The sequence below is a fragment of the Nycticebus coucang genome, chromosome 12 (genome assembly GCF_027406575.1).
Source record: "Nycticebus coucang isolate mNycCou1 chromosome 12, mNycCou1.pri, whole genome shotgun sequence".
Classification (NCBI taxonomy): Eukaryota; Metazoa; Chordata; class Mammalia; order Primates; family Lorisidae; genus Nycticebus; species Nycticebus coucang.
In genome coordinates this window covers 15,053,750-15,068,262 of record NC_069791.1, presented here as the reverse complement: position 1 = coordinate 15,068,262, position 14,513 = coordinate 15,053,750, and the positions used below count along the sequence as shown (strand labels likewise).

Here is a 14,513-nt window from a genome sequence, read left to right as displayed (position 1 = left end):
CAGCTGGGACTACAGGCGCCCGCCAATCTCTGATTGTTTTTAAAAAAGGCAAGATTAAATGCATCCCGTAGATAATTCTAAAACTTCACATTTTTGCCATTACTTTAAATCTTCTTTCCCCAGTTATCAAAGATTTATAATTAGATATTAGAGATATTCTCTTTTTTGTTTTTGGTTGCTCTAAGAAGTGCACTATTTATTTTGAGACAGAGTCACTCTGTTGTCCCAGGCTACAAAGCCATGGCATCAGCCTTGCTCACAGCAACCTCCGACTCCTAGGTGCAAGTGCTCCTTCTGCCTCAGCCTCCCGAGTAGCTGGGAGTATAGGCACCTACCATTACATGCAGCTAATTTTCCTATTTTTCAGTAGAGACAGGGATCTCACTCTTGCTCAAGCTGCTCTTGAACTTTTGAACTCAACAGATTCTCCCACCTTGGCTTCCCAGAATGCTAGGATTACTGGTGTGAGCCACTGTGCCTGGCATAGTGACATTCTTAACAAATAGGAAAACAGGGCGGCGCCTGTGGCTCAGTGAGTGGGACGCCAGCCCCATATGCCGAGGGTGGTGGGTTCGAACCCAGCCCCCGCCAAACTGCAACAACAAAAAAATAGCCAGGCGTTGTGGCGGGCGCCTGTAGTCCCAGCTGCTCGGGAGGCTGAGGCAAGAGAACCACATGGGCCCAAGAGCTGGAGGTTGCTGTGAGCCGTGTAACGCCATGGTACTCTACCGAGAGCAGTAGAGTGAGACTCTGTCTCTACAAAAAAAAAAAAAAAAATAGGAAAACAGATTTTAGTGTTTGTGCAACCTTGTTTCCAATTTCCAAGGACCACCCTAGTGCAAATATGATCAGGAAGAGAAATAACCACAAGATGAGCAGTACTAGCAAAAAACAACAAGTCCAGATGATCAGTCCCTGAATCACTAAAAATTGACCATAAATGCTATTTTTGTTTTTGAGACAGAGTCTCCCTTTGTCACCCTCAGTAGAGTGCCATGACTTTTTTAACTTTAGCTGCAAAATTCAAACTCTTGGGCTCAAAGAGTCCCAAAGAGCTGGGACTACAGGCGCCTGCCACAACGCCCACATATTTTTAGACATGAGGTCTTGCTCTGGCTCAGGGTGGTCTTGAACTCGTGAGCTCAGGCAATCCACCCACCTTGGCCTCCCAGAGGGCTAGGATTACAGGTGTGAGAGCCACTGCGCAGGACCATAAACGCTATTCTCTAATGGGTGGAAAAGAAGAAGAGGAGACGGAGGTAGAGGAGGAAGAGAGAGGAAGAAGAAAGGGCCGTATAAAACTCTTCCAGTCTTTTCTGAAGATAATCCAAACCTCAGTTCAAATGTAAATCCATCAAAGACTGATCAACAGAAGTACTTGTTGAATTAAAAAGACCTTGTTTATGAAAAGGTAATGAAAAAAAAAAAATAAACACATGCCAATTTTATTTCCCAGACTTACCCTTCCCCAAGAGAAAAACTGCTATGGGAACTGTTGAAGCCAGGTGATGGAGAATTATTGACGTAAGTGATCTCAGGCCATGGAGAACACTAAAATCAAAGGATAAATTAATGAAAAAGCACACTTGACCTACGTGTTTCTAACATACTATTATTCGAATAGCACAACTTCATTAGTAAATCTTCATTCTTCAGAGGACCCAATCAGCAATAGAGAATATACTCAGGAGAAGTGAATTTTAATCAGAGTTATTAAAGTGATGGATTTCTGTAAGAGTAAAAATTAGAAGATAAAATTATCACCAAAAGAAATCCTTTTACCTCTGTGAGTATGGTGGTCTCATAGGAAGGTTGATACTTTTCCTTTTCATGAGGTGTACGTTTCTCCATTTTTTCCCTATCTGTTTTTTGCTTTCTGTCTGCACCTTTGGGCTGAAATGAGAAATATTTTGTTTAAAAATTAGGTACTGAGAGGAGGTGCCCCAGCCGGAGCACTTGGGCCTCTCAGCCAGTGGTGCGACTCCCCCACCTCCCAGCCAGGTACACTTAATGCCCAGCCCCCAAAGCGCCCAAGGGGGTGGGGGCAAGCGGCCTGCGGCTTGGAGCATGGGGCTAACCAGTTAGTGGTGCTCAACATGTACAGGGTTGGGCTGCTGTGGATCATTCCTTTTCTTCCTTAAGTCTGCTATATATAGCAGCTGACCACCTCCCTACATTGAGCATTTCCTTAGACTGGACGTGTACCACATGTAACCAATCAATGGAAGACCACCTCTGTAATTGTATCTTGATCACTTGTACGGTGTGACACACAATATTAATTTACCCTCTATAACTTGACAAGGTCAGTCCACGCTACACCAAGGAGTGGAAGCTATAGGCTTTTCTCCTTAGTTGCATTTTTTTCTTTAGCGTAAGTTCTTTTTTCATGTCTTATTATTACCGTATGCTAAATTAGGGCTAATGTCCTATTGTTTATCATGTGTTGTGAAAGATTTTTCAATGTGAAGATCTGGTACGTCCTATAATTACTGAAAAAAATTTTTTTTTTTTTTTTTTAAATGTGTCCCTATTATTTGAAGAGGACACATTTTTTTTTTTTTTTTTTTTAGTGATGTTATTTTTTATTTATTTCATCATTATTATTATTACCATTGTTATTATTGCAGTTTTTGGCCGGGGCTGGGTTTGAACCAGCCACCTCTGGTATATGGGGCTGGCACCCTATTCCTCTGAGCCACAGGCGCCGCCCCTACTGAAAAAATTTTATAGTTAATTGAGACATGACCGCCCAAAGGGAAGAACTCAAAGGGCTAACACTGAAGGAAAAGGTTGATTTTCTACATTTTCTGGAAAGCAGCAGCCAGAGAAAGACAGCAGAACATTTTGGTGTTAGCAAGACCACAATTAGCAACATCCAGAAACATAAACATGAATACATGGGGCTCCATGCCCATAGCTCAGTGAGTAGAGCACCAGCCACACACACTGAGGCTGGTGGGTTCAAGCCCAGCAGCTAAACAATGACAACTACAACAAACTACAACCAAAAAATAGCTGGCAATAGTTGTGGCAGGCGCCTGTAGTCCCAGCTTCTTGGGAGGTTGAGGCAAAAGAATCGTTTAAGCCCAAGAGTTTGAGGTGGTTGTGAGCTGTGACGCTACAGCACTCTACTGAGGGTGACATAATGAGACTCTATCTCAAAAAGGAAAACAAAACTGGGCGGCGCCTGTGGCTCAAAGGGGTAGGGCGCTGGCCCCATATGCCAGAGGTGGTGGGTTCAAACCCCGCCCCGGTCAAAAACTGCAAGAAAAAAAGAAAAACAAAACAAAAAACTATGAGTACTTGGAGAAAGATGGTAAAGACAGTGGAGACACACAGCAGAAAAAGAGGAAAACTTCCCTCATTAAGGCAATCAAGCCACCTTAAGCTGGTTCAAACAAAGAAGGGCAGTTAATGCCCAGATCTCTGGCCAATGATCCAAGGAAGTTGCAAAAATCTTTGCACAGGAATTCAGGGCGGCAGATTTCTGAGGATCGAATGGTTGACTTGAGAAATTTAAACTATGAAACAAAATACTCCAGAAAGTCTTATGTGGTGAATCCAATGAAGTTCCAGCAGAAGTTGTGAAAGAGACTCCAAAGGAAGAGGTGTCAGCCATCTGATAAAGCAATTGAAGTCATTTGCTGCAGAAAAATGCCCAGGTATACTGAGTGGTGTGGCCAGCGTTAAGAGTGCTTTCTGAACGTAGGTATATAGTAAGATTTAAGAGACAAGCCAAGACTGAAACCATGAGAAAACAGCAAATGTACTGATTTTTTTGTATAATACTGTAAGCAAGATTTTACTGTTTTGATTATGTATGATTTAATATGATATTCCCTAATAAATGTTGTATAAGAATGTAAGTACATGTACGTGTTAGTACAGCAGGCCTAGATCTTTAAGTTGACCACCTCCATGTGTTGACCAATTTGCTACAGTCCTTTGGGTGGTCAACTTACAGAGGTTCTACTTTAATTGTATGGGGGTCACCTATATTAACTTCCTTCTTACAGAAGAACAGTATAATCCTATAAAGGTTATTTAGTCATGCATGGTGCTCCTGAATTATTGTTTGCTGTCTTCTCAGTGCTTATGTTTCTCTTTGTACTTGGGGTACTCTTATTACCCATAAAACCTGTCTTAAGAGTTAAAAAAATAAAAAACAGTAAAAAAAAAAAAGTCCGGTACTCATCCTTTGACCCAAGATTATTGCTTCTAAAAATTCAAATATCCACATATGAAACAAAGATGTATATGCCATGATGTAAAGGCAAGATGCATCACATTATCTAAATTTGAAAACATAAAATTTAAATGTTTGATGAATTTTGAAATGAATAAAACAGATCCAGATCTATAGCTACTGACATGGAAAGATCTCTAAAGTATACTTACCTAATAAAATCAAGTTTCAAAATAATTAATACAGTATAAATGCCACTTGTGTTTAAGGAAAAGAAAATATGTGTCTACCTGAAGACACAAGGTTTGAAAGCACAGACAGGGCCTAGACATGGACCAAAGAATGACAGTGGTTCCCTCTGGGGAGGGGCTGGGGTGTCAGGGTTAGATTGGCAAGGGTGAATTTAATGCTATTCTGAATACTTCTGTATTACTGAAACTCTTGCAATGAGAACATATTTACCCATATGATAAAAATGAAGACCAAAATAAAGAAACATTAATTTTGAATGTTACCAACATAGTCAACTTCCCATAACTTTTGTGCACTTTATAAGAGCTTTTTAACTTCAACAGGCTTTAAAAGCTTTCAAAAAGAATCCATGTTTTTGCCTTTAGCCCTATTTTCCAACTTTCTATTATCATCCCATGCCCATCCCCATATAAATTTCTTTCTTCTTTTTTTTTTGAAACAGAGTCTCACTATGTCGCCCTTGGTAGAGTGCCATGGCGTCATAGCTCACAGCAACCTCAAACTCTTGGGCTGAAGCGATTCTCTTGCCTCAGCCTCCCAAGTAGCTGGGACTATAGGTGCCCTTCACAACGCCCAGCTAGTTTTTTGTTATAGTTGTCATTGTTGTTTGGCAGGCCACAGCCAGGTTTGAATTTGCTAGCCTGTAGCTGAGATGCCATATAAATTTTTTTTTTAAAGAGACAGAGCCTTACTTTGTCGCCCTAGGTAGAGTGCCGTGGTGTCACAGTTGATAGCAACCGCCAGTATTTGGGCTTAGGTGATTCTCTTGCCTCAGCCTCCCGAGTAGCTGGGACTACAGGTGCCCGCCACAACACCTGGCTATTTTTTGTTGCAGTTTGGCCGGGGCCAGGTTCAAACCCACCACCCTCGGTATATGGGGATATGGGGCCACCGCCCTACCCACTGAGTCACAGGTGCCGATCTCATATAAATTTCTTTATCAGGCATCTCAGTAATTATTTCAAGGACTGTATCTTAGACTGAGTCTTCACAGTTTTTTAAAAAAGACATGTTGCTTCCTGACTTGGTATCTAAAGTCGATACAGAAAAATAAAGTCAAAGAATCCTAGCCGGGCGCAGTGTTTCATGCCTGTTATCCCAGCTACTTGGGAGGCTGAGGCAAGAGCTTGAACCCAATAGTTTGAGGTTGCTATAAGCTATGACACCATGGCACTCTACTGAGGGTGACCAAGTGAGACTTTGTCTCAAAAAAAAAAAAAAAAAAACAAGACCAAGTAAAAGAATCCAATAGCCAGCCCATTGCCCAACAATACCTTAAAAACTTTGATCTGGCAGCTGGCCGAGTGTAAGTGCTCAGTATATTCTCCATTCTCATTCTCCTTGAAAGTATCAATTTGTACTCGAAATGGCACCCCCTTTTCTCCACCATGTTTCCTCATGGTGAACTCTGTGCTAATACAGTGCACCTGAAAAGCAAACAACGCCAAGGCTTCAGTGCTGCTCAGGGAAGGACCTTCACAAACACACACGCCAAACCTGTCAGCAATATTTTTTAAGGAACTACTAATAGCAAAACACTAGACATCATAAAAAACCACTTTCCCTCTTTTCTATCTTGAAGAATTTACAGTCTAATGGAGGGAAGGAGAAAAATGATTTACAAATACAAAATAAATGTACAGATATTACAAAATGCTAACAAAAGCTACTATGAAAAATAATATTCATTAACTGCTTGAGGGAAATAGAGTTAACATAAAAGAGAAATGATTTCTGTTAGTAAAATTTCCATGACTTTAAGGAGGATTTGGGAAAGAGAAAGCACCATCTACACTGAAAAAACAGTGCATAAGAAAGCTCACAGCAACAGGGGAGAAAATGTTTGCTTGGCTACTGCATAATGCCGGACTGGCAAACCTTAAAAGTGGCATCTTGACAATTTACTAGCTTGGGTAAATTACTTAACCTCTCTAAGTCTCAAAAACTATTCCTGCTTTAAAAGATTATAGTAGAAAGTCTTATTAACAAAATCGTGTATACGAAGTATTTACTTAACATAGTGACTATCTCATGTTAACTATTCCACAAACTATTAGCTGTCATTAATACAAATATGAATCTTCAAGAATCTACTGAAAAGAATATAATCAGATATGCAGATGAAATTTGAAGTAAAGGCCAGGCTGAGTCTTTATAACTGTATTCCTAGTACTTTGGGAAGCCATGGCAGGAGGTTCACTGAGGTCAGAAGTTCAAGACCAACCTGAACAACAGTGAAAACTCAGCACCTGTAGCACAGTGGTTATGGAGCTGGCCACATGCATCGAGGCTGGCAGGTTTGAATCTGGCCCGGGCCAGCTAAACAACAATGACAACTGCAACAAAAAAATAGCTGAGCATTGTGGCGGGCCGAGGATTCCCTGAGTCCAACAGACTGTAGTCCCAGCTACTTGGGAGGCTGAGGCAACAGACTCGCTTAAGCCCGAGAGTTTGAGGTTGCTGTAAGCTGTCATGCCACAGCAGTCTACCAAGGGTGACATAATAAGACTCTGTCTCAAAAAAAAAAAAAAAAAATTAACCAGGCATGGTGGTGCATGTAGTCCCAGCTATTTGAGGGACTAAGACAGGAAGATCACTTGAGTCCAGGACTATAAGGTTGTAGTGAGCTATGATGATGACACTGTACCCTAGGCTAGGCAAGAGAGACCCTGTCTCCAAAAAAATAAATAAATAAAAATTTTAAAAAAATTTAAAAAACACGTGTAATTCTAGCATTCTGGAGACTGAGGCAGATGGGTTGCTTGAGCTCAAGAGTTCGAGACCAGCCTAAGCAAGAGCGAGACCCCAACTCTACTAAAAATAGAAAAACCAGCCAGGCATTATGGCAGGTGTCTGTAGTCCTGCCACTGGGAGGCTGAGGCAAGAGTATTCCCTGAGTCCAACAGACTGAGGTTGCTGTGAGCTATAAGGCCATGGCACTCTACCTAGGGCAACAGAGTGAGACTCTATGTCTTAATAAATACATACATACATACATAAAATTTTTTTTTTTTTTTTTGTAGAGACAGAGTCTTACTTTATGGCCCTCGGTAGAGTGCCATGGCCTCACACAGCTCACAGCAGCCTCCAACTCCTGGGCTTAAGCGATTCCGTTGCCTCAGCCTCCCGAGTAGCTGGGACTACAGGCACCATAAAAAATTTTTTAAATTAAGTATAAAGATAACAAAACATTGTTGATAATAAAAAAAATTAGGACAATCTAAATACAAATAATTATTAGGTAAGTTATGGTACACCCAAAGAATGGCATATTTTGCGTATATTAGCGAGCATTATGGGGAAATACAGATAAACAAACTGTGGTAATTACAAGAGCAATTTGGAAAACTCTTCAGTGCTCTAAGGAACATCTTGAGGGGTCTGGACTTGATGGTCAGGCTAGGATTTCAAATCTAAGATGTTTTACCCTTTATAAAACAAAGTGGCAGTAAGACATGCGTCTTTATAACTGGAGCCCCATCTGCGGAGCCTTACCTGAATAAACACAGATGTTCTCTTTGCAGGGTCCCACAGGAACTCTACTGTATTTAGTTGGGTTGGATTAGCCCTAGGATCAATTATACCCACAGACATTGGAATATCTGAGAAACAAAATGGTAATCATTGAACAAGTCTGACAGCTACTTGGTTTTAGATAAGAAAGCACTGATTCTTTTTTTTTTTTGAGACGGAGTCTCACTCTGTTGCCCTGGGTAACATACCATGGGATCAGCCTAGCTTACAGCAACCTCAAATTCCAGGGCTTAAGAGATCCTCATGAGTAGCTGGACTTCTGGCATGTACCACCACACCTGGCTAATTTTTCTTTCCTTTTTTTTTTTTTCTTTTTAGAGACAGAGTCTCACTTCGTCACCCTCGGTAGAGTGCTATGGCATCACAGCTCACAGCAACCTCCAGCTCTTAGGCTTAGGAGATTCTCTTGCCTCAGCCTCCCGAGTAGCTGGGACTACAGGCACCCGCCACAACGCCCGGCTACTTTTTTTTGCAATTTGGCTGGGGCCGGGTTCAAACCCGCCACCCTCGGTATATGTGGCCGGCGCCCTACTCACTGAGTCATAGGCGCCACCCCACACCTGGCTAATTTTTCTATTTTTAGTAGAGATGGGGTCTCGTGGCCTCAAGACATTCTCCCTCCTTGGCCTCCCAGGGTGCTAGGATTATAGGCTTGAGCCATCATACCCGCCAGCCAAAAGCACTAATTCTTATATTACCTGTCCCTAATTACTAAGATTTTTGTGTATTATACCTTAAACTTCTTTTATGCCAATGAAAAAGTTTTCATTACAGTTAAAACTGACTTAGGTACTTTCATTCTGAATACTTTTCTTCTTTAAAAAGTTTTTAAAATAGGGGCGGCGCCTATGGCTCAGTGAGTAAGGCGCCGGCCCCATATGCCGAGGGTGGCGGGTTCAAACCCAGCCCCGGCCAAACTGCAACCAAAAAAAAAAAAAAAAAAATAGCCGGGCGTTGTGGCGGGCGCTTGTAGTCCCAGCTGCTCGGGAGGCTGAGGCAAGAGAATCGCGTAAGCCCAAAAGTTAGAGGTTGCTGTGAGCTGTGTGACGCCACGGCACTCTACTGAGGGCGGTACCGTGAGACTCTGTCTCTACAAAAAAAAAAAAAAAAAAGTTTTTAAAATAGGGCAGTGACTGTGGCTCAGAGGAGTAGGGCACCAGCCCCATATGCTGGAGATGGTAGGTCAAAAAAAAAAAAAAAGTTTTTAAAATAAGGTAATTTAAAGGCAGCCTCCTTTTTTTTTCTTCTGACACAGAGTCTCACTATGCTGCCCTCTGCAGAGTGCATGGTGTCACAGCTCATATCAACCTCAAATTCTTGGGCTTAAGCAATTCTCTTGATTCTCTTGACTCAGCCTCCCAAGTAGCTGGGACTACAAGCACTCAACATAACGCCTGACTAATTTTTTGTTGCAGTTGTCATTGTTGTTTAGCAGGCCTGGGCCGGGTTCGAACCCACCAACTCTGGTGTATGTATGTGGCTGACACCCTAACCACTGAGTAACAGGTGCCAAGCTGGCAACCTTTTGTTTTGTTTTGTTTTGAGACAGAGTCTCACTATGTCACCCTCGGTAGAGTGCTGTGGCATCACAGCTCAGAGCAACTGCAAACTCTTGGGCTTAAGAGATTCTCTTGCCTCAGCCTCCCAAGTAGCTGGGACTATAGGCACCTGCCACAACACCTGGCTATTTTTTTGTTGTTGTTGCAGTTGTCATTATTGTTTTAACGGCCTGGGCCGGGTTCGAACCCACCAGCCTCAGTGTACGTGGCCAGCGCCCTACCCATATTGAGCTATAGGCACCACCTCAGCAGCTTCCTTTTAATTTGTCAAAATCTTCAAGATGAGCTAAATCTATACACTACCTCTATTTTCATGAAAACTGTAATTTATAGTCTTCAGTTTAGTGTTACTGCTAGAAGCACATTAAGAGGATTCCTATGGGCTGGGTACAGTGGCTCATGCCTATAAACCCAGGAGGCCAAGGCAGGAAGATTGCCTGAGGCTAAGAGTTCAAGACAAGCCTGAGCAAGAGATCTCATTTCCACAAAAACATTACAACATCAGCTGGGAGTGGTGATAGATACCTGTAGCCCCAACTATTCAAGCAACTAAGGCAGAAGAATCACTTGAGCCCAGGAGTTTGAGGTTGCAGTGAGCTATGATGATGCCACTGCACTCTACCTGGGGCTACAAAGCAAGACTCTGTCTCTTAAAAAAAAAAGAAAAGAAAAGAAAAGAAAAAAAGAAAGGGTCCATGACCTGAACAAAGACCTAAAACTATAAAACTGTTGAAGAAAACATATGGAAGGGCAGGAGACAGAGGCTCACGCCTGTAATCCTAGCCTTATGGGAGGCTGAGCTGAGTGGATTGCTTAAGCTCAGGAGTTCAAGACCAGCCTAAGCAAAAGGAAGACCCCCCCATCCCTACTAAAATAAAATAGAAAAACTAGCTGGGTTATTATGGCAGGCACTTGTAGTCCCAGCTACCCAGGAGGCTTAGGGAAGAGGACCTCTTGAGCCCAAGAGTTTGAGGTTGCTACAAGCAGCTAGGCTAGACTGCTTAAGCAACAGAGTGAGACTCTGTCTCAAAACAAACAAACAAACAAAAAAAACAGGGCAAAAGATTTGAATAGACATTTTTCCAAAGAAAATATATAGATAGCCAATAGGCAAGTGAAAGGATGCTTAACATCACTCATCATCAGGAAAATGCAAATCAAAAGCACAGTGAGATAGCACTTTATACCCACTGATTAGGATGGCTATTATCAAAAAGGAAAGAAAACCAGAAAACAAGGATATGGAGAAACTGGAACCTTTGAGCACTGTTGGTAGAAATGCAAAATGTGGGCCAGGTGAGGTGGCTCACGCTTGTAATCCTAGCACTCCGGGAATCTGAGGTGGGTGCATTGTCTGAGCTCATGGGTTTGAGACCAGCCTGAGCAAGAGCAAGACCTCGTCTCTAAAAACAATCAGGCGTTGTGGCGGGTGCCTATAGTCCCAGCTACTCGGGAGGCCAAGGCAAGAAGATCGCTTGAGCCCAAGAGTTTGAGGTTGCTATGAGCTATCACGCCACAGCACTCTACGGAGGGCGACAATGTGAGACTTTGTCTCAAAAAAAAAAAAAAAGAAAAAGAAATTGTGTAGTCACTGTGGAAAACAACATAGTGTCTCCCCCCAAAAAAATCAAAAATAGAATTACTATATAATCCAGCAATTCCATTTTATGGTAAGTATTCAAAAGAACTGAAAGCAGAGACTAAAATAAATATTTGTACGTAAGTGTTCATAGTAGCGTTATTCACTGTAATTGAAAGGTAAAACCCTTGTCTATCAAGGGATTAATGGATAACGAAAATGTGGTATGCCATAGAATATGATTCAGTGTAAAACAGAAGGGAAATTCTGATGCATGCTACATCATGGATGAACCTTGAAAACACTATGCAAAGTCAAAAAGAGCCAGTTGCCAAAAGCCATATAACGTATAACCTCATTTATGTAAGGTACCTAGAGTAGTCCAATTCATAGAGACAGAAAGGAAAATAGTGGTCACCAGGGGCTGGGAAGAAGGGGGAACGGGAAGTTATTATTTAGTGGGTACAGAGTTTCAGTTCTACAAGATGAAAAAGGTTCTAAAGATAGATGGTGGTGATGGTTGCACAACAATGTGAATGCATTTAAGGCTACTGAACTGTACACGTAAAAATAATTAAAATAATACCTTTTTTGTTATGTGTCTTTTACCAAACTTCAAAAACAAAACAAAATCATCCTTAAGTAATGGAAGCAATGGCTATGGAACTGAAGTGTTTATACTTCCAACTTAAATTTTTATCTCATCATACAACTGATTTTCTATACTTAGTAAATAACGACTCCAAGGTTCACATTAATCGAGCCTCTGAAACATACAAATTAAGGTAAATGTCAAGTAAAGAAAAGGAACTCTCAGTCCATCATTAAAGCCATTTCCTAAGCAATAGACTTTCTTAACTCACCTATATCAAGAATTCTATCTCCAGGTCGGTTCCACCTCCAGCCCTCCAGCTGCTGATGCTCAGTGTATTGTAGCCTTCTGTCATGGAATACTACACGAAATATACTCTAAAAGGATACAGCAACATCAAATGATAACAGGGCCCGGTGAAAATCAGTGCTGACAAAGGAAAACTGGCAGGAGTCACTGACAGTTTCTAGACACAATCTAAAATTGTTTTTCTTAAGACCTGTTTCACTCTAAAATCCATATAATAACAAGTAACTATTTCTATAACTATTTCAGGATAAATATTATAATTTCTCAAATATAATCATTGTTATCTGGTCTATGTTTAAAAGTTGACTTAAACATCAGTCCTAGTGGTAAGCAGGCAAATGCGACTTCTATCTGGAGCACTTCTACATGCCTCTACTGTTATACCGTGTAATAATATCAGGCTCAGGCAGCGCCCGTAGCTCAGTGGGTAGGGCACCAGTCACATACACCAAGGCTGGCGGGTTGGAACCCAACCTGGGCCTGCTAAACAATAATGACGACAGCAATAAAAAAATAGCTAGGCATTGTGGCGGGTGCCTGTAGTCTCACCTACTTGAGAAGATGAGGCAAGAGAATCGCTTAAGTCCAAGAGTTTGAGGTTGCTGTGAGCTGTAACAGCACAGCACTCTACCCAGGGTAACAGCTTGAGACTCTGTCTCAATAATGATAATAATAATGGTAATAATAATATCAGGCTCAGTTCTTCAAATGTATATGAAAAAATCACCAAGTCCCTTGCTCAGTACTTCATCCTACAACTTATCAACATTGTCGGAAGGAATTCATTTCCATCGACTTTCTCTTTTGTTGCTCTTACTTTGTAGAGGTGTCTGTTAATCCCTCCATCACCTTTTATAGCTGTTGATAAAACTCCTCTGTCTCAATCATACTATTATTAGATTTTTTTTTTTTGTAGAGACAGAGTCTCACTTTATGGCCCTCGGTAGAGTGCCATGGCCTCACACAGCTCACAGCAACCTCCAACTCCTGGGCTTAAGCGATTCTCTTGCCTCAGCCTCCCGAGTAGCTGGGACTACAGGCGACCGCCACAACGCCCGGCTATCTCTTGGTTGCAGTTCAGCCGGGGCCGGGTTTGAACCCACCACCCTTAGTATATGGGGCCAGCATCCCACCGACTGAGCCACAGGCGCCGCCCTCAATCATACTATTAATCAAAATCCTTACTGTCAATCAAGACTAAGAGAGCTGCCCTTCTGTTTGCCTTGCTATAAGACCAAGCATCCAAAGAGACACAAAAGCATTTTTGACAGTCTCAAGGAGATTACTTTACTCCATCCAAAAGAACTTCACTGGGTGGCGCCTATGGCTCACTGGGTAGGGCGCTGGCCCCATATACCGAGGGTGGTGGGTTCAAACCTGGCCCTGGCCGACCTGCAACAAAAAAATAGCTGGGCGTTGTGGTGGGCGCCTGTGGTCCCAGCTACTCGGGAGGCTGAGGCAAGAGAATTGCCTAAGCCCAGGAGTTGGAGGTTGCTGTGAGCTGTGTGACACCACGGCACTCTACCAACGGCGATAAAATGAGACTCTGTCTCTACATGAAAAAAAAAAAAAACAAAGAACTTCACTGAGCCAAGGGACTACCTGGACAGAGGGTGGCAAGCTCTTTGCTGCAGTGATAAGCACTCTGTTTCCACAGCTCTGAAAAATTCATGTGAATAAAGGAGCTTACTATGACCCTATAGAAATGACATATCAGTTTACCACTCTGCCAACAAATTGTGGCAGATAAAAGATACCACCAAGCAGTAAGCCCTTTATGGAAGCAAAAGAATATTAGTTTTAACAAAAAGGATTGGTAATAAAATATTGTGCATTTCTTTTACCTTCACCAATTTCCCATTAATCTCTGGAAGTTCTCCAAGTTTCCTATTGTCTAGCATTCGAATTTCGTAAGACTGTCCTAGAAGAAAAAGTAATCACATATTATATTTATCACAAATTACTTTGCTTGATTCAGAAAGAATAAAATTCATTTGGTTGAATACCCAAGAATATAATAACTTTATCAGTATTAGTAACAACTATCATCCTTTACTAGAAGTAGGCACTGTGCTAAGTACTTTCATAGATGATCTCATTTAACTGATACAATTTTTTAGGGTATTATCAACCCCATTTTTACAGATAAAAAATTTGAAACTTAAAGAGTTTAAGCAACTTGTCAAAAGCCACACAATTGGTAGATAACAGAGCTGGGTAAGGTAATACTTCTCAGAGAGTAACCAATGAGGATATCCAGGGACACGGACTAAAAGATGTTGGGTACTAAAAATGTGCAGGTAAGCAAAAGAAGCCAGTAAAAAAAATATATAGATAGAACAGACAGATAGATACAGATATAGACATACATCTCGAATATGACATTAGAACTCAAATCTCTCAAGGAAGACTTCTAGTTTGACAGGTCACACTAGAAAGATCTAACGTTTTATATCTAAGTGTAAATATGAATCCAGTCTGTCTGTAATCATACTAATG

General features: G+C 41.6%; 1 protein-coding gene across 2 annotated transcripts in view; it reads right to left on the bottom strand.

The window, feature by feature from the left end:
• The window catches only part of TFCP2 (transcription factor CP2), a 66,162-nt gene that overhangs the window by 13,856 nt on the left and 37,793 nt on the right, over positions 1–14,513 (bottom strand). For both annotated transcript variants that reach the window (XM_053558017.1, XM_053558018.1), the window contains exons 3-8: positions 13,859–13,935; positions 11,977–12,082; positions 7,937–8,043; positions 5,716–5,868; positions 1,783–1,893; positions 1,463–1,551 (exon numbers count right to left, since the gene is read on the bottom strand). In XM_053558017.1, coding sequence (XP_053413992.1) covers positions 1,463–1,551; positions 1,783–1,893; positions 5,716–5,868; positions 7,937–8,043; positions 11,977–12,082; positions 13,859–13,935 — 643 coding nt within the window. The remainder of the gene's footprint in view (positions 1–1,462; positions 1,552–1,782; positions 1,894–5,715; positions 5,869–7,936; positions 8,044–11,976; positions 12,083–13,858; positions 13,936–14,513) is intronic.